The sequence below is a fragment of the Chaetodon auriga genome, chromosome 9 (assembly GCF_051107435.1).
Source record: "Chaetodon auriga isolate fChaAug3 chromosome 9, fChaAug3.hap1, whole genome shotgun sequence".
NCBI lineage: Eukaryota > Metazoa > Chordata > Actinopteri > Chaetodontiformes > Chaetodontidae > Chaetodon > Chaetodon auriga.
In genome coordinates, this window is record NC_135082.1 from 25,697,607 (window position 1) to 25,725,574 (window position 27,968).

Consider the following 27,968-nt stretch of genomic DNA (forward strand, 5'->3'; position numbering starts at 1 on the left):
TTTCTTTGTAATTGAACTCATGAACGTCCACCCATCAGGACACCCTGCGGCGCCACATTCATGGTTAAAACTAATAAAAAGAGCTTATCCGGGAGCGCGGGCTGACTTCACGTGGGATGAAGAGGCCTCGTCTTAACGTTCACCCCGACAGCGTCTCTGCCGTCAGGCCATCAAAGTGTTTCTGTATGTGGAGTCTGATCCAAACACACTGCAGCAGCCGCTGACCTCGACGTATCGCTTTCCTTTAAACACCCTGCGACGGAAGTCTTGAGACAGAAGGATGGATGGGTCGAGTGTGCGGACTCCAGTTTCAGGGAGTCCTCAGGTGTGGAGCTGGTCGCTAAGGACGCCGGCTCCGTAGCAACAGCAGGAGATCATCGTGACACCATCGACAGGCGGTAAGACACATCCAGCCGCTGCCAGCCGAGATGGTGTCTGGAAAACAAGGTGAGTTCAGCCGCTTTCACGAGCCGCACAGTCCTCAAGCTGCTTCCTTTTTCACTCTGGTTTCTTTTGTTTCTGTTTTTTCTAGCAGGCCTTCGGTCCAGATTTGGTCCATCAAACAGGTGAAGTAACGAACACCATGTTTAGGGATTTCTCACCTTTTCAGGTGCACAAGTTCAGATCATAATGGACATTTTAAAGTAACTACTGAATATTTACCAGTGGTGCTTTTTTGTTTATTTGTTAATCATTTCTATACAGCTATTCCATCGTAATGTTCCTGTATAACAATGCATTCATCACCTTTGGCTATTTCAGCTGTTTATTCGTCACTTTTAGCCAACGTTACTCATCTTTATGAATCAACTTTTAGCTAACTATAAGTGTATGTTAGAAACAGTTATGAATAAACCTTTCAGCTTTCACTTTCAGGAATCACCGTGGAATAAAGAAAAAGTCTAAAAGCCGACGTTTCTCTTTCAGTCCGTCCTTTCATGAAAATGTTTGGTTCTCAGATAAACTCCGACAGTTGTGTCTTTGAGATTGATTAGAGGCCACAGTGAGGTTTAGAGGTCCAAGCCAACTTTTTAACTGAGGAGTACCAGACTTTGGATGTCACAGCTCCGCCAGGAAGAAGAAAACCCTCAGCAGAGACCCACTGAGTGATTGCATGTTCCCCGCGAGCCCAAAGTCTCTGAATTACTCTCGTATTTAAGGCTGATTTTGGGGAATGGTATGTTTTGGGTTTTTTTTTTTTTTTTTTTCAGAATCTTAGATCTGGCGCAGCACAAAACCTCAAAAACTGTTTGGGCCACGACTCCTTGGTGAGTAGCTGAGTCACACTGAGTTTTTCCTCTCCTTTCTGTCCGATAGCGCGTGAACTCATCATCACATGAACTCCTCATCACAGTGGCCTCTGCTCATTGGTGTTTGCAGGACCAGCTCTGTTTGATCGGTCACATTATAGGAAATCACATATTTGTTCATTGATCTAGTTTGAACTGGACTCCAGCCTCCAGGAGCCTCTGTGGTCAGTGTTTCCTGACTTGAGTGCCGTTTTTCTAAACTGCATAATTAAAGACAGCTGCCTGGCGCGCTCTGAATGCTTGAAAGGGCGAAATAATGAGGAAATGAACAGAGGTCACGTTTGATTGAGAGTATCCTTCTTTCATCCGCCGGTTTGGAAAATATTTATTCTGCTTCTGCACCAACATTTTCACGATGGCGTCTCCTCATTGGAAACTCCATCTCTTCATTGATCAGTGAGAGGCTGAGCTGGGGCGGCCGGGAGCCAGCGGGGCCCATCTCCACTGCAGCGCTCGGAGCCGTTCCAAGTGCACGAATCCAACACCTGGCCAGGCACAAAAGAGACTTCTCAGCAAGGGAGGACCCCCGGAGGTAACTGCAGCCTGTCTGCACCCACAACATTATGGATGACTCTATCAGAAAGGCGGGGGGGGGGGGGGGGGGGTGCTTGTGTTCACGCTCCAGCAGACGGCTCACAAGCTTTTTAAGTTGTGGTGCGTCAACATATTTGAGAAAATGTTTGCAAAGCTGAAGGGTAATGACTTGATGGCACACCGTTGATTCAGGAAATGCAAACTGCAAAGTGATGTTCAGGCCTGATGCCAGCTGCGTCCGATCACAGCCGTCGGGATCAATTAGTGCACGAGAGGCCGTGGTGGTAGTTACAGCTGCCGAGGCTTTTATTTTGATGTTTGTTGTTCCCCTGCCTCAGCTGTCACATTAAAAGCACAGTAACATCCAGTGAAATTCAATCAGAAGCCCACGCAGGAAGTGCACCTTCCCGGACAAACACACTGTTTACTGTCAGTGGAGATGACGTCGTCTGCTGCTTTGGTTCAGAGATTCATCGCAGTGTGGACCAACTGTGAGAAGATGAGGCTGGTTTAGGCTGCTGGATGCAAACATGATGTATATATCGGCTGGTTTTGCATTGATTAGCTGAATACTGAACTAAGTTTGTGATAAATATAGCCTGATAATTACACTTCTAATCACATCACTCTGCAGTCCAGTCTGTTCCATTTTCTTCATTTCTAATCTGATTATGTGGCAGACGGCTGCTCGATGTCCTCTAGTTTCTAAACACAGAATCAAATATCACACTGGCGTAAAGCCTCAGTGTCAATAGTGGAGAAATCACAGTGAGAATTTGCTGGGGGTTTTTTTGCTGTTGTACATCATGAAGTCTGTCTGTGGCGCTCAGCCTGGAGTCCACGGGTTCCTGCTGAAGATGCAAATCTGAAGTGAATCTCAGATATGTGCTTTAAAAAAAGGCTCAGTTATACCTTCAAAACTGCAGCGAACTGTTTTAAACTAGCGATATCCAAGCAAGTACAGGGCCGATTTCAGAGGGTGGAGTCAAAAACAAGAGACAGCACTTGTTAGGAGGATGAATTCATAACTCATTTAGTCTTTCATTGCTCAGGAATGATTTGCAGAGACGATTCACTCTTTAAAAATTTCACTACATATTTGACTGTTTGCTTAAAGAGCAAAACAATGAGTCACATTGAGACTGTCAGCAGGGAGCATTTGGCCTTTTGTGTCACTCCTCTGTCTCAACCAAGTGTTTAACAAACTTAAATGTTTTTGCAGTTGTAGACGATTTTCCACTCATACCTCCGTCATCAGCCACACACTGACACTCCTCCATTGTTCTGCACCCCCCCCCCCCCCCCCCATCCTTCTGCCTCAAGACATTCTTTTGTCCAAGCACAACATATAGTGGATGTGGTAATGGCTTCCATTTTCCTGCAGGAAGGAGGAGGAGGAGGAGGCGAGCTTCTTCAGGAAGACCCAGCGTCCTTCCTTCCAGTACGAGCACATTGTCCGCTTGTCAACACCCAAAACCAGGAGGCGCAGCTCCCAGGAAGTCGGGTAAAAGCCTCATTAGACATCAGACACAACCAGTAAGGTGAGAGGTGGAGCTGAACCAAACAAACCCAGGCCAAAGCAGTGATGGTGTTTAAGGTTACCCAACCGGCAGCTTTAAAGCTCAGCGAGCAGCGAGACAGATACATGAGAGCTCGTTGTGGAGGTGGTGTGCATCCACCCACTGAAATACAGGCCACAGGTGAACAGGCTCATTGCTAACAGGTGAGAGTGTCATGACTGGGTATGAAAGGGGCGTCCTGGAGAGGCTCAGTCGTTCACAAGCGAGGATGGAGCGAGGTTCACCACTTTGTGAACACATGATTGGATAAAGGAAGTTACTGCATGAGCTCAGGAACTCTTCAGAAAACTGCTGTCAGTAAACACAGTTTGTTTGCAGATGATTGAATCTGTTTTTATTCATGTTTTGCTCACAGTCCAGACTTTCTGGGATCAGGGTTGTGGGTTACGAACAGTAGAACCACCGACAGGAAACGAGGGACAGAGAGATGAAAGAAAGGCTCCCGTCTGGACTCGATGACGGGATGTTTTCATTCTCGGTCACCTGTTAACCTCTGAGCCACAGAGGCGCCATCGGCCATTGTTTAGCTTCATGTCAGTGTCTCGACTCGACTAAGTACAGTCAGGATGTGCTTCATGTCAAAACAGACTAAATTCTGTTGAAATCTGATGTCTAAAAAAAAGATGTTTAGATTAATGAAGGAGCTTTTTCTCTTTGCTCTTCACAGTTGTTGAGCTGTGGTGTTTGCTTGTTGGTGTCTCTTCTTTTATCACGTTTCTCTCCTGCTGTTCTGACGCTGAAATGATCAGCTCAGTGTGTTTGGAAGAAAATTACTTGAGATAAAGAGTGAGAATCCATCGATTGTCAGGAGGTTGCCCACGTTGGGGTCAGGAGCAAAAAACCTTGTGGTTGAAATTACTTGACGTTTATTGGCTCCACCCTCTCAAATGTGAAGATCTTACTGCCTTCATATAACTTAAATTGAATTTATTAAATATTTGTCTGCTAATCAGACAATGCTATGCTAATCAATGAGTCAGTTAATCCAAAAAGAAGAAAATAATTAGTAGTGGCCGTCCTAAATGTAGCTGAAGTAGGTAGAGGGCAGTGTTAGTTAGTAGTTGAACGAGTTTCAATGTCTTCTTATTGTATTTTGATTATTGCTTTATCTTTTCTCCACCGACAGCTTTGTAAAACTTCTCATTGCTGCTTTAATATAAAGAAGTGTGTTCAGTATGTTTCTGTTTTAGAGATTATGTCCACATCCAGCCCTCCAAAGCTTTTATTCTCTCTCAGGGCTCCACTTTCAGACCAAAGTTTAGCGCTGACTCGCTGCAGAATATAACACAACATACAGTTAAATATGAGAAGGCGAAGCGGAGGCTCGGGTCTCCACGCTGCATAAGGAAGCCAACGTTTGGACATCTGTTATTTCAGTGTCAGGCTGTGGGAGAGCGAGGAGCGGAGACAATAGAGCTCATTGTCCAAAGTTCAGGACCCCTGGGACGCCCGCAGACAGCCGCGGAAGTCTTTTTATAAATCCTGAACACCGCAGCAGAGCATGTTGAGGAGGGATGCATGCAGGCTTCCCTGAATCCAGCACACGAGATGAGTATTTGTTTTCAGGATCTAAATAGCAGACATGACATTGATTGCTGTTTCAGAACCAAAAAATAATCCTCACCAGCAGGCGAAAGCGGATCCTCTCATCTTGTTCCTCAAAAAGGAAACAACACAAAAAAAGCTAAATAAATAAACCAGGCAGCAGAAGCCGCGAGGCAGATAAATATCAAACACTTCTCCCTCTAAAATTAGACACACGTCCTCTGAGAGTACAGTGAAAGCTGCTTCTCATACAGACGAACGGCTCAATCAGAGGGCTCTCGTCTTTCTGCTGGTCCCACAGGCCTCCTCACACACCTCAGTGCGACACAAACTGTCCCATCTGGCACGTCGATGCCAAAGCGAAAGCTGCTGCGATCACCCTGCGGCTGCTGCAGCTCTCCAGACCCAAACGGGAGCATCCGGACTTCCAGAGCAGCCGAGAGGTGAGATCCCAAAGCACAGACACACAGAGGAAACCAGCAGGCAGCCTCATGTCGGCCTTGGCATTCAGCAGAGAAGATCTGTGACCCTGTGATCACAGTCCTCACAGTCTGCTGGTGTTCAAGTGTCTGTAAAGGAGCAGACAACATGATGATACGCTGTAAGAGAACGCAAATGCACCAGCCAGCAGAGAATTTACATTATGTCTTTAATATATATGATTTTATTAGACCACTGCAAGCAATTTAGCCAATCACCGAAGGCTGTCACATTGAATTCAGAGGATGTCTGTTTGTGTTCCACAGAGCGTCACATCCATCGTTTCCTCTGCGTCCAAGACGGCCCGAGCGTCTCAGCGCCTGGTCCAGCTGTCACTGCCCAAACTGAAGGAGAGCAACATCTGCTGGCAGCTCGGCCGCCCGGAGGAACCGATCTGGACTGTAAGAGCCTCCGTCATTCTGCTGCAGTTTGAGGATTCAGGGATTGTTGGATGAAACAGCAAAGTTTGGCCATATGCTTGAAATCACAGTCAATTCAAATGATTTCCAGCTGTTTGAAGCTGCTCTCTGCCATCAACTGTGGAGTTTCACATAATGAATTGTGCTGTCGCTTAATTGTGGAATTTTCCAATAATTTTCATCAGTCGAACGAGTATTTGATGGATCCTCTGCTTGCACAGGTTTTTATGATCAGTGCTTTTGCAGTCTGACTCTTTAATGACAGACAGAAACATGCGCAGTGACTAAAGATCATTTATTTGAACAGCAGCAACATGAGAAACATCTTTTAAGGCATGAGTTGGAGTCGTGTCTGAGTTTCCTGGACGTCCCCTCAGCTCTGAGATTACTGTCAGAATTAAAACTGTGCACTAAATGTCTGAATCTCTAAAATCAGGTCTCAAAGGCGGCACGTGGAGCCACAGCCAGCGCTCGTGTTGAAATGCTGGCGACACCGAAACAGCTCTCCAAGGACTACGTCCCTCCACGAGAACCGGAGTGGAGCCGCCGAAGTCTGTCGTCCACCTGAGCGTCACGGCCAAGTCAGTGCTCATCAGTGTGTGACGCTCATTCAGAGAATACGAGAGCAGATTGTTGAGGTTTTTAGATGATTTGCAGAAATATAATCAAAGTACATCGAACTGCAAACTCCAAACAAATGAAAGACAAATTAATCTGAATTTAGTGGCAGGATGTAAATGGCAGCATGAAAATTAACTAAAACAAATTAATTTAAACTACAAACATGATCAGAATTAGCACATTTTTAGGAAATCAAGTGATCTGGAGGGCAAATGTGAGCAAGAACTCAAACTGTTTTTTCCATTTCTGGTTGTCTGTTGATATCATTACCACATGCATGAAATTTTGGACTGCGATGTTAGAATTGAGGAAATATTACTGGTTTAAATGTCAGAGAGAGAAGGTGAATAATGTCAGGAATAAAATCATGTCTGTGATCTGCAGCTTTTGTCTGAGCCTCGGTTTGATATGATGATCCGCAGGGTTTTCCCTTTGCACATGATCTGGATTCTGCGTTTCAATCACAAGCATGTGTGAGCGAATCCTTGTGCACAGACGAAATCAGCTCGCTGATTTTTGTTCAGAAACTATTCTTCAGAAGTCTTCAAAGAGTCGTTTCTCCACTGACATCTCCATCTCTTTACCCAAGTCTTCCAGACGCTCCTCTTTCTCCTGTAAGAGGTCACAACTTGGTGAAAACACCACAATCTGGCCACAGCTGAGTTCAGAGGTTCAGTCTGGAAATCCACTGTAATCCCACGTTCACTGCTGGAGCCTGGAAGTGAGCGTTGCATAAAAAACGGTCACAGTTGATGTGTCAGAGGTGGACGCCTTGTCTGTAATTTGATTTGCAGCGCCGCAGGCGGTGGCAGCCAGCATGGGCTCAGATCAGCGCAGGTTCGCGGCCCAGTTCGGCCAGACATCAGAGAGATTGAACTCACGCCCCACCGGGAGGCTAATCTGGGATTAGCCCGCTGCGACTGCGACCTGGGGCCGCAAGTTAGTGAGGAGGAGGAGGAGGAGAGAAAGCTGAGGTTTAGCCAAACAAACATTTCCCTGAGGCGGATGTTTGCTGGAGTCTAACTCACAGTAAACAGGTGGAGCCAGAGATCTTTGTTATCGCCTGCCATGAATCAAAACATGGCTCTACAGCACCACCAGTGGTCAAAACCTCCACAGTGCACCTTTAAGAGCAGCAGGTGTGAATGTTTGACTTCAGTGACTCTTTGGATTCATCCAAAGTCTCTTCAATTACATCCACGCTTTCCTAAACTGCATCTTTTCTTTGTATCTTCATGCCTGGAGAGACGCAGGAAACCATGCAAGAAGAGAACAAACTGAGAAATAACGTTTTTAGAGAAATGAGGCGTCTTTTCTGAATTTGAAAGATAAGGGCCATGATAATTGATAATGAAAATAATCAATATTAGCAGCCAAACTTGTATTTTTGTAAGGCTGCTGTTTTGATTTTTGGCATCTGGATGTTGCTTTTGCCGTGTCCACACAGTCCATCTATATGCAAACCATTAATACTTGACAAGCTGCAGAACAGATAATCAGAAGTCTGACTTTCATACAGTAAATATGTAAACTTATTTCCGTCTTTGCACTCAGCGCTCATGTTCACGGTCTCAGTGTCTGTGCTGGTGTTTCGCTTCACACTCGTTTGTTCTGTGCCAACAGCCTCACACAGGATGTCGTGTGCATTCAGCCCACACCTTCTGTTAAACACAGGAAGCAGTTAAAACAAGACGTTCTCATATCGTCATCCTGCTCTGTCAGATAACGAAGGGGCGTTTATTTCAGGTCCTTCTTGTTCTGATGCCTTCCTGCGTCACACCTGAGTGATATGACTAATACTCAATAGAATCATCTCTATGTTCATTTTGCATGATTTGCATGGTGTAACTCTGCAAACAGCCGTGTCAGGGTGGAGTTACAGGAACTATCCAAACAACAACGCTCTGCTAAATGTTTCCTGAGCTGTGAGGAGCTGGCGGCTGTCTGATGCTGCTGTGGTTTTGAGCTGGAACCAGTTGGACCAATACATCTGCTGGACTTTACTCTGCAGACTCAGTATTTACTTAATTAACCACCATTTTTGCTGTGTGGGATGAGGTAAAACCAGAAAATCCATATGGTTTTACTTTGCTTTATTCGTTTGAGCAAATGGTCCAAAACAACAGAAACAGACGAGTGAAAAATGAGAATCTTCGACGCGTCGACTTCAGGAGGGAAGAAAAGCCGCGAAAGGGGCTGCCAGCCCGTCAGAGTTTATCCAGAGGTGTCTGAAGGGATCCAGAAGTCCAGACAAGGTCACATTTTATTCTGAAGGCGCTCTAGAGGCCGCCTGCATGTCAGAGTTTGTCGAGGAGGCTTTGCTTTGTTGCCTGATTCCACTAACTTTCACATTTTCAGTGACAGCATAAATTCACGACAAGTTGCGAACAGATCAGCGTGAAGAGGTCAAATCAACAATCTAAAGGCAGCGAGTACACTGACGAGTGGGGGACCTTCTGGTTGGAGCTGATTTAAAAAGTCAAAGTGTCGTATGGCACTGCCGTCAACTCGAACTGCGTCGACTCTCAAAACATCGTCAGTGAAACTTTTGGAAATGGGAGTCGTCCTCATGCTAAAACACAATCAGGGACCAGAATGTTTTTTGATCATTTTTGTTATTAATAGCACATATAAACATTGACTCTTTAATAGGATGAAGGTTCAAATTCATCAAGCTTGACATCCTGATGAATTCAGTTAAAGGAACAGTTCAGAGTAAACAGCACGACTGGATTTTGGGGTGAACTGTCCCTTTAAAGCCTCCTCCTGTCTTTTACTTCTCTGCAGGAATCAGTGAAAAAATGAGAGTAAGCTGTCAAATGCAGAAAGTATGTCACATGTGCACAAACACAGGCAGCTGATTGGATGAAGAACACAAAAGAGGCCTGAATTGTCAGCTGTTCTTTGTGTTCTTCATTTGGTTAAATGGACGTATTTGTGCACATATTTAGAATTTTAAAACCTCTAACTGTTCTGTGTTCATCCTTTCTTCTTTGATTTTATTTATGTATCATCTAAACACATTGGAGCTGCAACTTATCTGCCAATTATCATCTCAATCAATCAATTCATCACTTGAAACTCCTTCTCGGAGATGTATTGGTGCAGTAACTTTGTCTCTGCCCATTTCTTAAAACTAGTTTACACCTTATCTTTTATTTTATCCATTATATTATTACCTTGATTTTGGGTTTTGTTTTGTTTTGTTTTTTTCAGTTTTTCTTTGCAGCAAGTTTCTCTTGGAATGACTGAACTATGTTTTGTTGTATGCAGATACAACGACAATAAAGTTGATTTAAATTGAGTCAAAGTTTGTTATTTAATGTCAGAAAATAGAGGAAAAATCCCTATTTTAATAATCTGAAAGCCCATCTTGACACAAATTGGTTGTTTAGTCTCACTGTCAAAACCCAAATAAATTCAATTTACTGAGAAATGAAAATACGAGAACCAGTAAATATTCACATTTTACAAAACTGGAACCAGCACAATTTTGGGGAATTTTTGCAGAGTTAGTTGAAGAATCACTTTAAAAATGGTACAAAGATGGTATGGTACAACAGTTAAAGGCTTCAAAACTGAAAGTTAACCAACCTCAGAGGAAGACTGAGTGAGAAATCAGGAGAGTAAAACAGATTAAATTGTGACCCTGGTGGTTAAAAAACGGCGATGAAGTGATCAGATTAGTGTCACATTAATAAGAACAAAAAGTCAGGCTGCAGAAAGCGCCGCAGAGCGAGCTCGGCGGTCTCTAAATGGCAGATTCCCTGCAGCTCTGCAGAGTCCTCTTAGCAACAGACAAAACCAGACTGCATTCAAATTCTGCACACACTCTCATGGACTCTTATGGCAAAGCATCAGACACTCAGATCATCCTTTCAGAGGAGGACTGAGAGGCTGAGGCACATTTCCCCTGACGCAGGACAGCAGGAGCGTTTGTCTCCTTGACCTCGTCTACAGCCAACACAAAACTGATTTTCCACCAAACTAAACAAGCAGGTGAATGTTTGAAACTCTATTCCCTCACTGACTTATGTCACTGAAGTGTCATCTTCCCTTTAAACTGGCTCATATTGCCAACTGTTAGGACAATCAGCTGTTTTTAGGTAATCAGTCAAATCAGGTTTTTACAGGTAAAAATGGAAATTAAAATGTAAATCTTTACAGTCTTTAATTTGGATCATTAGATCGATGATTTGCTTTTCCTGTATTTGCCCCTGTGTGGCCATACAAAGCCTGTCTGACACTCTTTCTTTAAATTAGGATTATTGGGAGTCAACTCTCAAAGCACGAAGTCGTCACTGAGGAGTGTATGACAGGATGCTAAGTATTACTTTATACAGCCATATTGATGCATGTCAGTATATTTCCTGGAAATTCAACTAAAAAATAGGCTTCAGATGAAATAATGATATTTTGGATCATTCAGTAAATTAAATCCCATAAAAACTCAAAGTAGGCCACATTTTACAATCCACTCAATCCAACACTGCCATAATGAGTCTGGCTCACTGACTTCCATCAGTGTCACCAGTGATCTGAAACACCCGGAGATGTTTAGGAGAGACCGTCACATTATACATCGTCATATATTGTCTATTTATCACTGGTTTCATGGTCAGAAAAATGGTCCAGCACAGCCCAGTTTCAGACGTTATTTGACTCTTTGAAGCCGACCAGCGACACAAAAACACAAAAATCAACATCGGTGCAAATATTTCAGTTCAGTATTTAAGTCCACCAAAGCAGCAAGAGCACGGCTGTGCTTTGGCTCTGTGGTTGAAACTGGAAATGAGAAAGTCTACAGATGTCAGTGATTTGCAACTTTTTGTTCCAAAGCGGTGCGACTTTCTAAAGCCAAACATCATGATTTAAATCCTGCATCCATAATCCCGTCAGCCTCAACACCACCACGACCACTTCAACACGAGAGGAGGCACAAACAACCTGTCGCACCTTCACTTTACCTGTGTGAAGCAAACCGACATTAAATGGTGATGTATGGGTGTGTGGGAGACGGCGGGGGCTGGGATGTGATGTGTGTTTTCAGCTTGAACGACTGTGTGTGTGTGAATGTGAAGGGTGTGTGTGTGTGTGTGTGTGTGCGCATTATGAACACATGGGCTTGTTTTTAGCTGAACAGAGGAAAACACCCCCAGGCTCAGGAAACAGACACCACTCTGTGTGTGTGTGTGTGTGTGTGTATGTGTGGGTGTGTGTGTGTACTTGTGAGGATTTAAATGTCCACATAAATAAATAGAAAACATGTCCGGAGTGAGCGGATTTTAAATGAAAGTTTCAGTTTCTGGAGTAAAACGTCAGTAAACAGGAATATCAGCGCTGATGTGTTCATGCTTTATGAATGCGTGTGTGTGTGAGTGTGTGTGTGTGTGTGTGTGTGTGTGTGTGGCAGATGCCAGCGTAAACACTCCGTCACAGCGGCCTGTAAAAAGCAGCAGTGTGTTTTATGAGCAGTTGAACTACCTGTTGGCTCGGTGTCGGTTTCTGTCAAACTCGGTGCAGACAGTTCCCACAGTCACAGCGTTTTCACTCCAGGCTCTTTGGCAGGAAACCTCATCCTCGCTCTCTTTCTCCCACCTTCTTCACTGTCTTCACACACACACACACACACACACACACACACACACACACACACACACACACACACACACACACACACACACACACACACACACACACACACAGGGTTCAGGCTTCCCTTTCTGTCCTGTAAAATGAGCATCTGCAGCCCGTCTCAGTCTCCCGCTCCACTTTTCAGCCTCGGTTTTCTGATTTCATTACAAATTTGTGCAACAACAAATATCTAATACTCACTGTCCAATGAACACAACTTTGTCTGGTTGGGTCAGCCGAAAGAAGATTTTCTTCAAAACACCTCAGACATTTACACCATGTTTCCCACAACCTGGCTTCAATTGCTGCAAATGAGTTTTACCTCATTTTATCTAAAGGTGCCTGTTGTCTCTCTCTGCTCCTGTAGGTCTGAAAACTGTTGGCAGCTCAAGAAAGAAGCCCTCTCTCTCTTTCTGTTAAACTCTGCTGTAATGTGGCTGCTTGAAATATCCCCAAATCACATCACATCTTCATCCACAGGAATAAAGAAAATACTAGAAAGCACAAAGACAGAGAACCACACATCTTCACAAGGCTGAAAAATCCTGTAAGTTTCATGTTAATTATAGATCCTGATCATGGAAATACCAAAAGTAATCAATGCATTGACCAACCCTCTCCGCTCTAGGTATATCTTTGCAGTGTTTTATATATTTTTTTTTATGTCATTTCTCTATATAGTTTGGGCCTTGATGTTTACATCATGTAAGGATCCTAAACGATGGGTGAGAACATGTGAAGTTTAATGTTTCTGCAGGTCGTGACTTTTAGAGGGAGAGGAACCAGACAGAAAAATCAAATCCCAATGTGGAATCAACCTGAACTCTTTCAATAAAAACATTATGTTTGTAAGAGAAAATCCAAAATTTTCTGAAATGGTTTAAAACTCTTAAAACAATCTGGGAAAATTCTCCAAACAAGTCAGTTTGTTAACACATGACCTGAGACAAACTTTACATTTTAAAAACCTCCTGCTAACAAACAAACACACAAACCAAAACGCCCCTGACAGCAACCCAAAAAACAGACATGTTAAAGGATAAGGCTGCTGTTATTCGAGTTGTCTAATCCCACGGAAAGACCAAAACAAACAAACGTGTTAATCCGCCTCTCATTACTTCCTGACTTCACTTTTTGCTCTAACCCACTGATCCCTACTAAAGATGTTATTCTTTAAAAACTGGTCAGAAATACACAATTAGACTTTAAAAGACTCAACAGTCTCCTAAAACAGCTGCTCGCTGCAGCTTTCAGCAAACGTTACTCGAACAGGAAGAAAAGGAGCATTTGTTCAGAACTATTTTCAGCAGCGGATTAATCCACATTTGGTGCTCCAATTAGTATTTATAGCAGCAGGAAGGTGTGTGTGGGACTGAGACAAAATAAACTACAGTGTGTGTGTGTGTGTGTGTGTGTGTGTGTGTGTGTGTGTGTTCATGGTGATGAAACTCTGAGCTCTGTGGCACAGTGTGTGAAGGTATTTTCAGGCTTTGGAAACACACTCAGAGCTTCTTAGCAGCAGTTTTGGAAGTTTTTTGACGCTAAGAAAAATACACAAGATCTTTTGGGGACATCGAGCTCTAACTGGCCGCTGAGATCACATCCTTTTTACAGAGAGCGGACAATGAAATGACATCACCTGTCGTTTGTTTAGCCTATGATGCCGTTCAGCTCAGTCGGCTCACATGTCCCCCCCCCCCCGTACTACTGGATGTGTTCCAGATTTGCCCCTGAAAGTTCCTGGATAGTGGCAGCTGATTCCAGCAGCATCCATTGTAATCCCAGCGCTTCCTTACATCTTTTATAGTCCCGTGAACAGTTCGGCGTCCAGCTCCGCTCCCTGCTGACAGACATACATGTAAACAAAGCCTGAAAACAAAGGCACACTGTCCCCAAACCCCCACCCTTTCTAAACTTCATCCCACCATTGTATAACTCTGCTTCCTCAGTGAATTTGAACCCCAGACGTACAGCAGCCTCAAAGCACACTCGAGCCATTTTTAACTTATAATAACAATATGTTTATTTCTGTAAACATGGCGGTTATATTGGCAGCAACACACAAACACCTTCACATTCAGTACAGTAAGTTAAAATAGCTTCATAGATACAAAAAGAGATGGACACATGGTGGGGGAAATGGATGAGGAAGGGGTGGCGGGGTCAGTTTATCCAGGAGAAATAAGGTCAGCACAGAGCTTCAGGCATCCAGCAGATTCTTCAGCCTCAGTCCAGCACTGATCCCAGTTCAGCCGGAAGACCCTCCGCCTGCCTCCACTGTGCGTTACGCAGCTTGAACCATTTCTGGAGGGAACAAACAAGAAGAAAAGGATGGAGGATGGTGTTAAAAATGGGTAACCAGGAGGGATTTTTGTTTGAGGCAGCTGTGTTTTGCACAAACGGCAGCAGAGCCTGAAACACGAGAGCGATGAGGTAACTGGTCCGCTGACATGAATATTCCTGAGAAGTTCCGCAGGTGGACTTCTGGTATTGTCAAGAACGTTTTGAAGGAAATACTGGGTTCTCCAAATTCATTGTTCAAGCTATTTTTCTCACTCTCAGCCCACTGCTTATATTTACATACACAACATTTAATGATCACTGAGACCTCGGCTCAGCTGTCTGCATGATTCTGAACGAGGTAACCTGATAGTCCTGTTTACATGTGATCTGTTATTATGAATATTTAAGACACATGAGACACTAAAACAACTACAGTACGACTGACGTGCACCTTAAGCACCAATGTTTATACTGGTGTCTGTTACAGTTTGTTTTGGGGTAATCTGAGCATGACGGCCTCATTAGCTGCTAGCCTGGCTAAAGACTTGTAATCTTGCTCATAAGACGACACATCTAGACTATATTCATCATCTCCCGATTATAAAGCCGCCATAACACCTGCTCGGATAAAGAAATAGTTTTCTTTCTGAGAGTGCAGTCAGAACATGTTAACTTAGCTTAGCATGTGCACCAAATTTCCACTTTTTTCACAGCATCAACAGTAAACTTGCATGCTTTCAGCCTATTGACTGGAGGTTAACCTTAAAATTTTAGCAAGCTAACAAGCTCATAAGCAACAAACATTCACAAACTATACTATGTTATAAGTATGTTGATGTTGCTAAAGTTGGTGTGTTTAACAGCTATTATATTTTTACATGCGCTAACATTTAGCATGTAACATTTAGCATTTTTGCATTCTAGCATTAGCATGTTATGTAAAAAGCTACTGAATCTAGCACATGCTGATGTAGCATTTTGCATTTAAGCACTAACATCAACATGTTATCCACACAAACAGCCACTGAATTCAACACATGTTGACATTTAGTGTGTATCATTTTGCATTTTAGCATTAGCATATTATCCATCTAAATAGCTACTGAATTAAATATAGGCTGATTTAGCATGTAAAATTTTGCATTTTAACATGCCACTGTTGGCATGTTAATATAGTCAGAGTAAATGCTAAGATGCTGCTCATTAGCTTGTTATCATACTAGCTCTGGAATATTCATGTGCCTACAGATGGCACATGTATATGCTAATGTTACACATGTAACACTGCTGTTTTTAGGATGGAACATTAAAACTTGTGCTTGTACAAAGCACGCATGAAATATGTTACAAATGATTTCCAAGATGGCTGAAAGGTATATTTTGGCTTCTAAAACAGCAAATTAATGCAGAATTAAAGTTTTGTTCAGGCTGAATAATGAGAAGGTTTCAGGGTGGTCTGAGTTGGAGGCGAATATCACTTGGGATCATGGAGACATCTTCATACCAGCTGTTTTTAGTTTCGTTAAATGTCTTTTGTTTGGTTATTTCTGTGACCAGAGCACAATCGTCAATACAGAAACCCCAAATATGAAGTCTATGATTAAAAGAGAGTCATTAACTGCAGCTATGTTCCTTTCATTATCTTCATAAACACATTACAGTCACATTTGTGGGTGCATGTAAATGTGGTCACTGACTCACAGAGACACAGCAGTGACCCCGAGGCTAACTGTGTCAGGGAAACCGCAGAAGACGAACGTTTCCAACCAGTTTGAAAAGAGAATGCAGGCACTGACTGGGCCTGTTTCTCTGGATCTGGTTCCCTGCAGAAAGCTGTCTGCTCTCCAACCGATGCACCAGTCACTGCTGCGCTGCAGCTCGGGCCAGATGATGACTCGGCCGAGTGCCTCGACACACGCCCGTGACCTGGCGCATTGCTGTTTTGCGGTTCATGTTGTTAAGGGAGTCACAACAATGCTGACATCATCTCGATAACGCTGAGGGGAGAGGGAGGGATTCAGGATGGCGGCCGTAAGACACGAGACCCTGGCTGGCTGTGCGAGACATGTGCCTGGCAGGCGGGACGGTTTCCACATTCTGTACTGAGGACACATGAGATTCTCATTTGGACTCGTGGGCGTCGCTTAAAAATGCAGAGACTGAATCAATTCAAGAATTGGCTGTTCGTGCTGTACTCTGTGTTTTGGCATTTCAGCTCATTTCAATGATGCAGCACATTAGTTTTGGGAGTTACTAGAGTCCATTTATCAGTTAAAAAAGTCCCAGTCTACAAGGTTTTAGCCTTTAAACGTGCCACGTTCTCTTCTAGGTTTTGAATGGAAGTCAGTTGTTTTCTACTTTGCTTCTGGTTCTTTTCCAAAGTACAAAAGATCTTTGAATGTCCTGTAAAAGCGTTACACACCTGCCACTTCAGAACAATTATGGTGAGATTTATAATCCTGCAGACCCATACAACGCGGCTTGTGTCACTGTTCCTTTTACTAGCACCGGATTACATAACGAGGTCTTTCAAACTTGACTCCACCTTCACGCCATTGACTGAAAACAAATAAAACGGCCTATGAAAGGAGCTCACACATGCCGCACAGAGGCTGAAGCAGTTTGTAAATGTTGTTAATGTAAAGCTGGGAGTGGTAGCCGGCGAGTTTCTTCAGATAGACCTCCTCCAATGAGAGCTTTGTTAAATTAAGACAACATGGGGGGCAGCGGGAAATGAAGTCAGGTCTTACGGTGAGGGGCCAGACCTTTACACCACCCTGGACCTTTGTTTACGATGAACAGGCTCCAACACTGGAAAGGGACTTCGGAAGCTGCACTGTTTTAGTTTCAAAGCTGCTCCAGAAAAAGCTGATTTATGCACCTCAGTGGACGGAACGCCTTCGTGGTTCCACCTACAGTTCGTTTGTTGCTGTGTCATAGCAGAGGGCTTCGTCCTCATAGCTGCATGTAGAAACACAAGCCAAAAATCTCCATAGAGCAACCAGGATGAAGATACACACTCGGTTTGGCTAAATCCATCTGAAGCCTCACTAGCTACTTAAATACAAAATGAAGACTGGATTTCATCTTATGCAACATAGTCATGATTGTGGGACTGTTTTACAAACAGGAATGACGACACCTACCATTAACCCTTTCAGTGTTTCAGTGATTTGAACGTGTTGGAACTTGTCCTTTAAAGGGGGATCTATCCACCTGAGATATTAAAGACTAATATCAGTTTACTTTTCATGAGAACTACACAATCTGTACAAACTCTGAGGAAATTACTACAAAGTTTCATTATGGGAAATGTAGGATTTATTCAAGGATTAAATATCAGGATATCTCAATCTCTGCAGCACTCGTTTTGACTGTTTGTGTCCATCTCTTTTCCTTATGGAAATGCTGAATCGCTGGACTGCCCCTATAAGCCTCCAGGCTGGGACACACTTCTCTGGGCTTCACATAGATGAACATACAGGGTCGGACACATTTGCATGGCTCTGCGTGGTTTCACTGAGGCGTTTAAGGGTATGTTTGCCGAAGCATTATTTCAGCTTTACGGGGTTTCTACCTGAGATGAGTTTTGTCCCGTTTGGCCGCATGTCCCTCATTCTTTCTGCACCAAACTGCAAGCCAAAGCCTATTTTTAGGCTTTCGCTCCCTGGCCAGCCTATACAAGGTGTAAACGCGGCTACACCTGCACTTATAACACAAAATACTTAATCTGATGAACCTGTTCACACATGATAACGATCAGATCTGCTGAGTCAAAGTAGAAAAACCAGAGACAAGCATGAGAGTGATGTGCAGAGTTATTCATTTGTGAAACGTACTGAAAGAGTGATTTATGAAAACGACACGTTCTACGCCACGTGAGAGCTCCTGATCTTAACCCGTCTGTCAGCCTCAGAGCACAAACCGGAGCAGAAATTTGCCTATGAAACGAACCTGATGTCAACTCAAATGACAGAATTTACATGCAGGGTTTTACCTCCGAGTGAGTACAGCTAAGCAAACAGTCATGTTGTTTGCCTGCCAAAGCCTGAAGAGGAACACCAGCTGACCATTTTCATTCCAAAATGAGACGTTCACCGTTTAAAAAGACTCATTACGGATGATGAGAGGAACTCTGAGTGCCGTCACAGCGATCTATCTATCAGAAGAATGCTGCTGGAGGTGTCTGCATAACTTCAGTGCATGTTGGTTGTTATCTGCACTCTGAAGCTTCACATCTGGATCCTGATGTGACAGACTTTACAGTAGGAACAAGACATTCCTCAGATAGAGGGATGGTGGGAGTGTTTACATGTGGGAGGGGTCAGGTGGCAGAGATTAAATACCTAAGTCAGAATATGAAGTTTTGTATAATTGGAAGTTTTTCTGCTTCAATTCATGACTGAAACAATGGGTTTAAATGGGCTTTTTGTGCTTAACGATGGCTCTTGCCTCAGTGGAATTTATGTGTTTCTGATTTGAATAATGTGTTTATTCATAAGGTTTAAAGCTCCAATGATCAGTCTCTTAATTGATTAGTAAATGGATAGAAAATTTTGATTCTGTTTAAGAGTTTTTTGGGGGAAAATACATGATCCTGTTTCAGCTTCTCAGTGGGAAAATTTGCAGCTCTTCCTCGTCTTACTTTAACATTAATCGGTTACAAATTGTTAGCTGTCGCCCGAATATTCGCTAACTTGTGAGTCTTCAAGGAAAAACAAAATGGAACAAATCCTCACATTCGAGAAGCTGAAAAGTTTACATAAACTCTTAATTGTCTGGTGATTGTTTAATTAATCGTGAAGAGTTTCAGCTGTGCACTGAAGTCTTTGGTGTGGGAACCTAACGAGCCATAACCACATGTTTTCAGCTTTTTTTTCCCTCCCTACATCAAAAGCAGCTCAGTAAAAACTTGTTTACCACATCTGACCGAACATAAAGCAGCATAAACGCAAGAGGCGACAGCGTCCACATCCACAGCTACAGAAACTTTGTCAACAAAAGTGACATCACACCACAGGCCCGCCCACACGGTTTTATTGACACATGATCCTTCCTTCAGGTCGGGTCCTTTAAACTTTAAGTCCGCCTGTGCAGAAGAATCAGTTTGACTGAAAAAAAGCGGCAGGAAACTCGACTCTGACGTGACTTCATCAGAAAGAACAACCTGGAGCTGCTCCAGTGACGGTCAATGGGGCGATGCTGCCTTTGTGGTCGCTGTTTTACCCCCAGATGAGCTTTACTTCATCACATGCTTTAACAGGATCAGGCGGAGCACTGACAGTCTGCACAAACCTGCTCCGCTCACAGTCAGCAGAGCAGCTCCAGGTCTGAGATCAGTTTTGTAAGTCTTATGTGCTTTTAGAAAAACAGAAACATGTGCGTACACAGTTTTTCTCCCTGTAGCTGATAGAAACTGATAGTTTCATCAAGTTTCCTTTAGTATATTTACTAAAGTACTGTAGTTCAGTACAGTTTTTAGGAGTATTTTTTGCCAACATTAGGCTTGTGTTCCTATATTTCAGAGTGAAACACTGTGCTTTCTACTCATCTCATCTGTATGTACTTACACTTACACGTTACATGAATCTGCACTGAAAATGAAAATACTGCATTAACAGTTGAACAGGCTATTTTTACCCTTCACAGTTAACAGGGAATTTGTCATTTGTTATTTTCAGTGTGTTGCTCATCTGAGTTCACCGATGGCAGACACACAAGACTCACTGCCTGTGGGAAATATTTGATAATGTACAAATACATGTAAGTCCCTAAAGGATTAAGGAATACCACAGAGAATCTATATATAAAAAAAAAACCCCTACAAACTAGAAAATGACCTCTGACATGCTTGAATAACATTTAAATTTGAAGTAATTCCATAGGAAATCACATTTACTTCAGAAGCTTTCTCCATCTGTAGGATACGACGTTCAATAGCCTGACACCCCTGTGACACACTATAATCAATGTATTCCAGTCTAAAACATTCGGAAACCTTAATTTAACAAATTTTCTAATGATTTCTAATGTGATACAGACATGACATATGAGGCTACTCACATGTGTTTCCTCCTCTGTCAGTCCGCACTCCGCAGCGATCAGCATGAGCGTCGTGTCATCCGGTTGCTTGCTGACTTTTTTGAAATTGTCCTCCAGCACTTTGATCTGGTCCTCGGACAGATTCAGACGTCCCATCGCTGTCGAAGCCATGTTCCCGCTTCTGTCTGTCCCGGGTTTGCAGGGTTCAGCCTCAGGCTCTGAGCTCCGGAGCGCGGGGGGGAGACGTGCGCGCAGCTGGACGCGGAGAGGCGGAGCGGTGCGCGGAGGACGCGGAGATGGAGAGGCGCGGAGCGGCGGCGGCACACGGGCAGCTCGGCGGGAGTGTGTGAGCGAGGTGGAGGCAGCGTGTGTGTGTTGCTGTGGGTGTGTGTGTGTGGAGGTTTTACTATTGTCAACAGATGTACGTCATGAGGCCGTTCCCACCAGCAGAGCCCTCCCCCAAACATCTCCGCGCTTAAAGGAATATGATGGGGATATTTGAGGACGATGACAGGCTGATGGTGACCAACAGAAAATCATCAGGAGTTCATTCACTTGACCTGCAGAGGTTTGACAAGGAGAAATGTTAATATATACTGAATATAAATGGGCCAATATAATATTAAGAAAGAGGAAAGAAAGCAAAACAGTAAAACTGAAGCCCCTATGGTGGGAGGGTTAGCTAACGGTCAGTTACATCACGTAAGCCCCTCTAAAACTCAAATCTTGCCATTTCAATTAAGGTTAAACCAACAAGATAAGATGTGTTAATTAGTGAGTTTTAGAAAGTAAGCTGATTTTTGAACTTGGACAAAGCTAGCTTTTCCTCTTGCTTCCACTCTTAATGCTAAGCTAAGCTAACCTGCTAGCTCTAGCTACACAGTGGTATCAGTTGACTCCTCTAATGCTCAACAAGACATGAATAAGTGTATTAAATAATAAAGTTCTAATGTTAGTAACACTTCACAAGATAAAGTAATAAATGTCTTGGATAAAGGTCACTAAAACCTAGCTAAGTAAATAAGCTAACATTAAGCTCATTGGGGGGGAGGGGTTGAAAATGTGTGTTTGGTACATGTTAAATGAAATAAGACGTATTAATTGGGGAGGTTTAATTGTTATTATGCAGATTTTTGAGCTTCTGAAAAGCCTGGCTAGCTATTTCCCCATGCTTCGAGTGCTTATGCTAAGCTAATCAGCTGCTAGCTACAAATCCATATTTAACATACATCAATCTTCTCTTCTGACATTCGGCCAAAATCATGTCAGTGTTTTTCATAAAATGTCCAACTATTCATTTAAATCCTTATAAAAGCAATAAACTAAAATTAGAGGAATGCAGGTAAGATAGCTAGCATGTGATAATAAATGTCTTAAAGCGGATAAAGGTCACTAGAAACATACAGCTACACACAGTACACGTAAGTAGACTGAGGAATACTATTTAACAGCAGACGACAGTGGTTTACTATTAACTCACTGAGGTTCACAGCTGCAGTAATACCTGTATGACTCATAGGACAGTTAGAACCATTTTTATTTCTGACCAACATTAACAGTCTTAAATATACTCCTAATGCTGTGTGAAGGGATATTATCCAGGACAAATGTACCAAAAGTTGCCTAAAAACATAAAACACTCAATAACTCAGTGCTATTAATTAAAACAGACATCGTTTATGTCCCAACAGGAATATTAAGGTGATTTTTTTTAGGCTGCCATTAAACAAAATATATCACTTTCAGCTTAATCTCTCTGTTTATGTTTCTAAGTCTTTTCCGCTCTCGTTACTCAACATGCTGAGTAAGAACACAATGCTTTGAGAGGCACACGTTCAAGCATGACTACGAAGATAAGATGCTCCTTTTATACCATAAACCTCCTCACTCCCGCAAATACACACCCTGGAGAGGCTTTTCTTCCCTTTGAATGTTATTATGCAACTTTCACCGTGTGGATTATTTACAAGACTCACTGGACTCACTTTGATCGGACAGATACCGACCGCCGTGGTGAGTCCGCTGCAAAGGAAATGTCCTGACCGAGCATGTTGAATTTCACATGGTAGAAACAGTAAATACGGGCCTGATAATGCTCCCACAGCATCAACACACACACACACACACACACACACACACACACACACACACACACACACACACACACACACACACACAGAGTTTCTTTTGATGCTATCTTTGGATTTTGATTAGACCCATAATTACGTGGTACTCTCACTGAAAGCTTGACTTAATCAACTGCAAAGCTTGCTGGGCGACTTCCTCTTGCAGGATTTTGGTGGCAAATAATATCTCGCCCACACAAATCCACACAGAAACATCAGCGGTGATGCAAGATGGGACTCGTCCAAACATATTAACCTTTTTCAGATTGTTAATGGATCCTTTAATGCTCTCATATTTGCACTGCTGTTGAGGATGTAAGCTTTGACATGTGTGCTCAGCCTTTTTGGGTGTTTTAAGGCGTGCCTAGCATGCTTGGAACTGTTTATCCTCCGAAGGGTTTTTATCCCGAAGTTTGATCGGCAGAAGTGATCTTGTTCAATGTCATGTGGCACAAAATAACCACACAAACCCATCAGAAAATGCAAGACTGTTGTTCTTGACAGGATTTGTGGTGTTGAGGAAAAGACCCCAAAAATGCAAAGTTTGATCGGTATAAGGAGGCAGATGTTGATATCTGGTGACAAGCTGGTCCTATAGCTAAGCTGAGAAGGACAGAATAAAGTGTGAAGACATTTCTTTGAGTATAAGAGGACAGGATATAAGGCCTGGGAGTGGACTGCCATAGACTGACACCTGTCAATCTAAATGAACCTTTTACCAGCTGCTGTTCAGCTCGCAGGACACGAAAAAGATCATGAATATGATCACAGGTATCAACAAATTTGATAAATCTGGGCTCTTTTTGGTCATTCAAAACAATTGTCCTGGCCTAACAATAATCCAGATGTAATGCTTGGCAGTAACTGAAACACATGGTGTCTCCCTACATCCAAAGCCGTCTGACTGTCAAACACTGTAGTAAATCCTTGAAAACTGCATTTCTCACCACATTTCTAAATAAAATCTTTCACCTCTAACAATGGTAGACCAAATGAAATGAACTGTAAGCGTCCAATCGCACCAAAACAAACCAGAGCAAAACACAAAGGATACTCGTAGGAATAAATATTTTAAAAAGCTGCAGCCCCACAGCAGTTCATGTGTATTTAATGCTGGTTTTCAAGGTTGGTTTTCCAATAAAACAACACATAAATACAAAACTGTTCAGCAGCAAGAAGGAGCCAGATGTTGGACGTTCCACCAGCATGTGAACACAGACACAAATAAATACTGGAGGCAGATCAGACCACCATATGTCCACACTGTCTCACAGTAGACAGACGTGGAAGCTGTCCTAGTATCCCTGCCGAATGACACAGCATATGGTGATCCTGCTGATAACAAGCTCTGAGTTTATGACAGACAAACATAATATGCAGTTATGTGGAACACGGTGGAAAAAGTCCTGCACTTCACACTGCGGATGTCACAGCTGATTGGCTGCTGCTGATCATCCAGGCTGTATTTTAATGATAAGAAATGTCTCTGGAACGGGATCCAAAGTTCACTCGGAGGGCCCGGTCGTAAACATGGTCATTACTCGCTCGTGTTGTTGTAAACGATATGAAGTAAAACGGCAACTTTCTTTCACTGTTTGCACAAGTCATTAAATGTAACCTCTGTTCTCTGATATTGATTTTAGCTCCTGTGCGAGTCACAAGGCGATTATTTCCACCTGTCGCACAACTACCTGAAAGTAATGATGGTTTAATATAAGACAGGATGATTTGAGATTATATAAGAAATACTTTTATTTGCTGGACAAAAACTGAAATAATAAATGAGCAACTGAAAGCTATTAAATAACTGTGACAGGCCAATAAAGATAAAACATTTCAGCTGAGTCATACTACAACAAAAATAAAGATTTGCTGTAGGATCCAGCTTCATCTGTGTTATTAACAATCACTACTTTTGAATAATCTTTAAAAAACTGGAATAAGAACGTTAGGAATAAGAACCTCAGATAAACTGCCTTTCTTCTTGTACATTACATCATTTTTTCATGACTAGGTAAGAGTCTGACTGCTTGTGTCAGACAGAAGACTTTGTTTTGGCAACAATCGGCGTCCTGCAGCTGCTGAGGGAACTGTTGTGTCCGAACACTCTGAATCTTCAGATAAATAAACAGATATTTGATAGACTGCTGACACAGGGAACCGGTCGGTAGCTTTCCTTCCACTGTCGGTGTGAGATAACAGGGCTTATAAAGAGCCCGAAATAGAGAAGACCGTGATAACAGTGAGGGGCTGCGAGTCCAAAATGGATAGGACGGCAAAAATATCACAGGTCACAACCCCTTACTTCAGGAAAGAGTTTCTCTGTCCTGTTGGTCGTGATGTGTGTTAGAGAAGCACGTCTGTGATTGGCTGCTGAGCATATGATGGTAGTGAATGAGTCATATGCTTCAGCAGCAACCTGCAGTGAAGACCTGTGCATCAAGAAAGCTGATTGATTGATCCAAGTCCCGGTCTGGAAGGTTCTTGAATGAAGAACACTCAAACAGGCCAAATGGCTGAATTTTGAGCGTGCTGTCAATAGACACTGTTCTCCCACAACGCAATGCAGCTGAGGAACATTTAAATAATGACTAATCTCTATTGTGTGGACTTAACGGTTGACAAAATTTACCTGATTCAAAACTTTCTAAACTAACTTCTATGAAGAGACCTTTTAATGATTACCCAACATTTTCGTGAGTTTTAAATCTGGCTTTTAAGACCAACATTAGCTCAGCATGACCAGCCTTTTATAAAAACATTATTGTCAGTGCTGTCTGGATCAATAGCGGCCTTCTGTTCCTTCAGGATGTGATTTGTGTTGGGAAAATAAACCAAGCCTGAGGTAAACGCACTCGTGACAGAGTCTGAATCACGGCGATCTCATGCGGCGTCCCTGCAGTGAGACATGGGATCATCTCATCACAAGTCTGTAGGTGAGACGCATTATTGCACCATGCAGGCATGTAGTAAAGAGTTGTTTTCACACATAATTACAGGTACGAGTGGCAAAGTCCCGTCACGAAGTCCGAGCACAGCAGCTCCTGTGATTTCACAGTCGGGCAGGTTGAATGCAGATGCTCAGTCACATTCACAGCTGTTGACTTCTGAGTCAGAGGCTGATGTCATGATCGCATTAGCACCTTGGAGTCAATACAATCTACCTTCAAGAAAAAAAAGATGTTTTAAAGCAGTGAAACATAAATCACATCAATGCAATCACAGCTCCTAAAGGCTTTACCAAGACGTCCATTATCTGTATACAAATCTAACCCTGATGAGGATTCATTAAAGGCTTGAAGTCTGATGATTTTTTTTAAAAGGTTATAGGTTAAAAGAGTTCAATTAATTTGTTTGGAACTTATTTTGGCAAAAAGATTTAATCATCCTAAAGATTGCTGAAATAGAAATGTATAACATCACTAATTCAAAACACAAAAAAAGCAAACAGGATGTTTAACCAGTGACTCAACCACTCGGAAGGAAAGTAAAAGGAGAATCCAAGACAAACACTGGGCTTTGTGTTCAGAAAGAGCCTCGTCCTGCTCATGAGACAGTGGGCCCATGGAGATATTTGCAGTGGGTGGCTATTAATAAACCTGAGTCCTGTGGGAAACACAGAAAACAGATCTCCGGTAGTCTCACCAGTCGCGTCCTCTGTCTTCACCGCTTCACCCTCGTAATTCACAGAGACTTGTTCTCATTAAAGAGAGGCCGCGAGTCAGAACCGACGCCTGGAAGACAGAGTTCATTATTGGCCGAGGTTGGCGGTCAGCACGCGGTCTCAGCCCCCAGCCACCCACCCGCTCCCTGGCCAAACAGAAACATCTGGGAATGCAGAGTAGAAGCCAGATTGATCTGAGAGGCTGCTGCCTTACTGAGCGCTTCCAGCACACTGCTGAGAAAGAGGCACGAGCAGCTTGTGTTGGTAGTGAAATCGAAGCAGATAAGAACAAACCAGTTTGCAGATTAAATCTTTTAAAGATTGTATACATGACCACAAAAGTTTCCAAGATTCTCATGATTGATTCATTGGTGAGATGGCTGTGCAAGCAGTGACTGGTGAGCAAGTGGCTAATGGTGAAGGTGGATGAGCCTGAGTGGCCAGGGGCCCCTGAGGGGACTAATCTTAACCACCATCCTGTGGTCCCCAGGTCAGGTGGGAGATGCATTTGTTCCAGCATGCAGTGGACCTGCTGTGAGGTCTCCTCCGAATTGGACATTTCCATGATACCTCAACATGTCCAGAAGACACTGTGTTCAGCCTGAACCAACCACACGCCCTCCTGTCAGAATGGAGGAGGAGCAGCTCGTCATATGACCTCCTGTGTTTTGAGTTTTGCTGCTGGACTGTTATGTGCACATTTGAGTTAAGGACTGTAATTTTAAGGCAGAAAAACTAGCTTATTGGCTCAAGTGTCTCCCTTGCAGCTCTGCTCTCAATGTTTGTGCAACAAATCCAGCGTGTCTTCATACCCAAACTGGCTTACAACACCATGTGTGGCTACATTTTCAGCATAGTTTTCCCTTCTGGGATGGGAGCTCCTCGCCATGGTATCATAAGAGCCAGAATGGGAACATGGATGGCGACAGAAAGATTTCTATCCAGATATTTTCCGCTTGTTCTTCTCAGGCACTCAGGCAGGCCTTCATAGAGGAAGTGCTAAAGACGTTTCAAACAGCCAGCAAGGGAAGCCAGGACTTGACAGCAGGAAACAACTTCCTGAGGCGGTTTGGGGATCCAACCAATACAGAGGAAGCAGTAGAGGATCTGTACTTTGAGCAGCATAAAGACAGGATCTCTTACGTAACTGGGTGGATTTATACTTTCCACGTCAAACACAGGGGGCCCTCAGCGGGTAACGGACTTCTCTGGGGAAGGGGCTGAGTCTGAAACCCTACTGGTGCTGCCGGCCAAGTACAACAGTCCAGAGCAACAGACTGAAGAACTGCCACCTTTTTATGGAGGAGTATTAAAGTGAACTCCAAAAACAAAGCAGTTAAACCAGCGTTTTGTCCATTTAGGCAGCATTGAAGAGCAGTTAATCCTGCTGAGTATTTAACGCCTCCGTTTCACTCAAGCTGTGATTTGGGGATTGTACAAAATGTTTAGGAGAGGGAATAATGGAGAAACTATTGACACACAGCTTGACGCTGCCTAGTTCACACATTTTTAGTTTTTGTGAATTTTCAATTTTAACTGTACACATGAGACTTAACACACATTCCACATACTGCAACAAATGTAGGGCTGCAGCTAACAAAGAGTAATCTGATTAATTGAAATGACTGAAATTGTCCTTCACAATGCTTGTTTTGTCCAAACAACAGTCCAAAACCCAATTTTATGAGCCCCACTGGATGAGAAGCTCTCACCAGTTTCAACACACTGCT

General features: G+C 43.1%; 2 protein-coding genes across 3 annotated transcripts; one reads left to right on the top strand and one right to left on the bottom strand.

The window, feature by feature from the left end:
- The first annotated feature begins 32 nt into the window (after positions 1-32).
- Positions 33-9,688, top strand: spmap2l (sperm microtubule associated protein 2 like). 2 transcript variants are annotated; one of them, XM_076739601.1, is made up of 8 exons: positions 33-447; positions 536-566; positions 1,212-1,268; positions 1,708-1,842; positions 3,229-3,348; positions 5,271-5,412; positions 5,716-5,850; positions 6,305-9,688. In XM_076739601.1, exons 1-8 carry the CDS (start codon positions 429-431, stop codon positions 6,434-6,436), a joined length of 771 nt encoding a protein of 256 aa, XP_076595716.1. In that variant the 5' UTR covers positions 33-428; the 3' UTR covers positions 6,437-9,688. The 2 variants fall into 2 exon arrangements, with proteins under 2 accessions (XP_076595716.1, XP_076595717.1); XM_076739602.1 differs by lacking the exon at positions 1,212-1,268.
- Positions 9,689-14,126: 4,438 nt separating this feature from the next.
- On the bottom strand, positions 14,127-20,833 carry hopx (HOP homeobox). Its single transcript, XM_076738485.1, has 2 exons — positions 20,470-20,833; positions 14,127-14,427 (listed from the first exon to the last, which is right to left on the bottom strand). Exons 1-2 carry the CDS (start codon positions 20,617-20,619, stop codon positions 14,350-14,352), a joined length of 228 nt encoding a protein of 75 aa, XP_076594600.1. The 5' UTR covers positions 20,620-20,833; the 3' UTR covers positions 14,127-14,349.
- Positions 20,834-27,968: the final 7,135 nt, after the last annotated feature.

Excerpts from the sequence above, each read along its gene's own strand:
- hopx (XM_076738485.1), bottom strand. The coding sequence starts at position 20,619 with ATGGCTTCGACAGCGATGGGACGTCTGAATCTGTCCGAGGACCAGATC. Across the intron at positions 14,428-20,469 it reads TGACAGAGGAGGAAACACAT|AAATGGTTCAAGCTGCGTAA; the intron begins GTGAGTAGCCTC and ends TGTTCCCTCCAG.
- spmap2l (XM_076739601.1), top strand. Across the intron at positions 1,843-3,228 it reads GCAAGGGAGGACCCCCGGAG|GAAGGAGGAGGAGGAGGAGG; the intron begins GTAACTGCAGCC and ends ATTTTCCTGCAG. Across the intron at positions 3,349-5,270 it reads CGCAGCTCCCAGGAAGTCGG|GCCTCCTCACACACCTCAGT; the intron begins GTAAAAGCCTCA and ends CTGGTCCCACAG.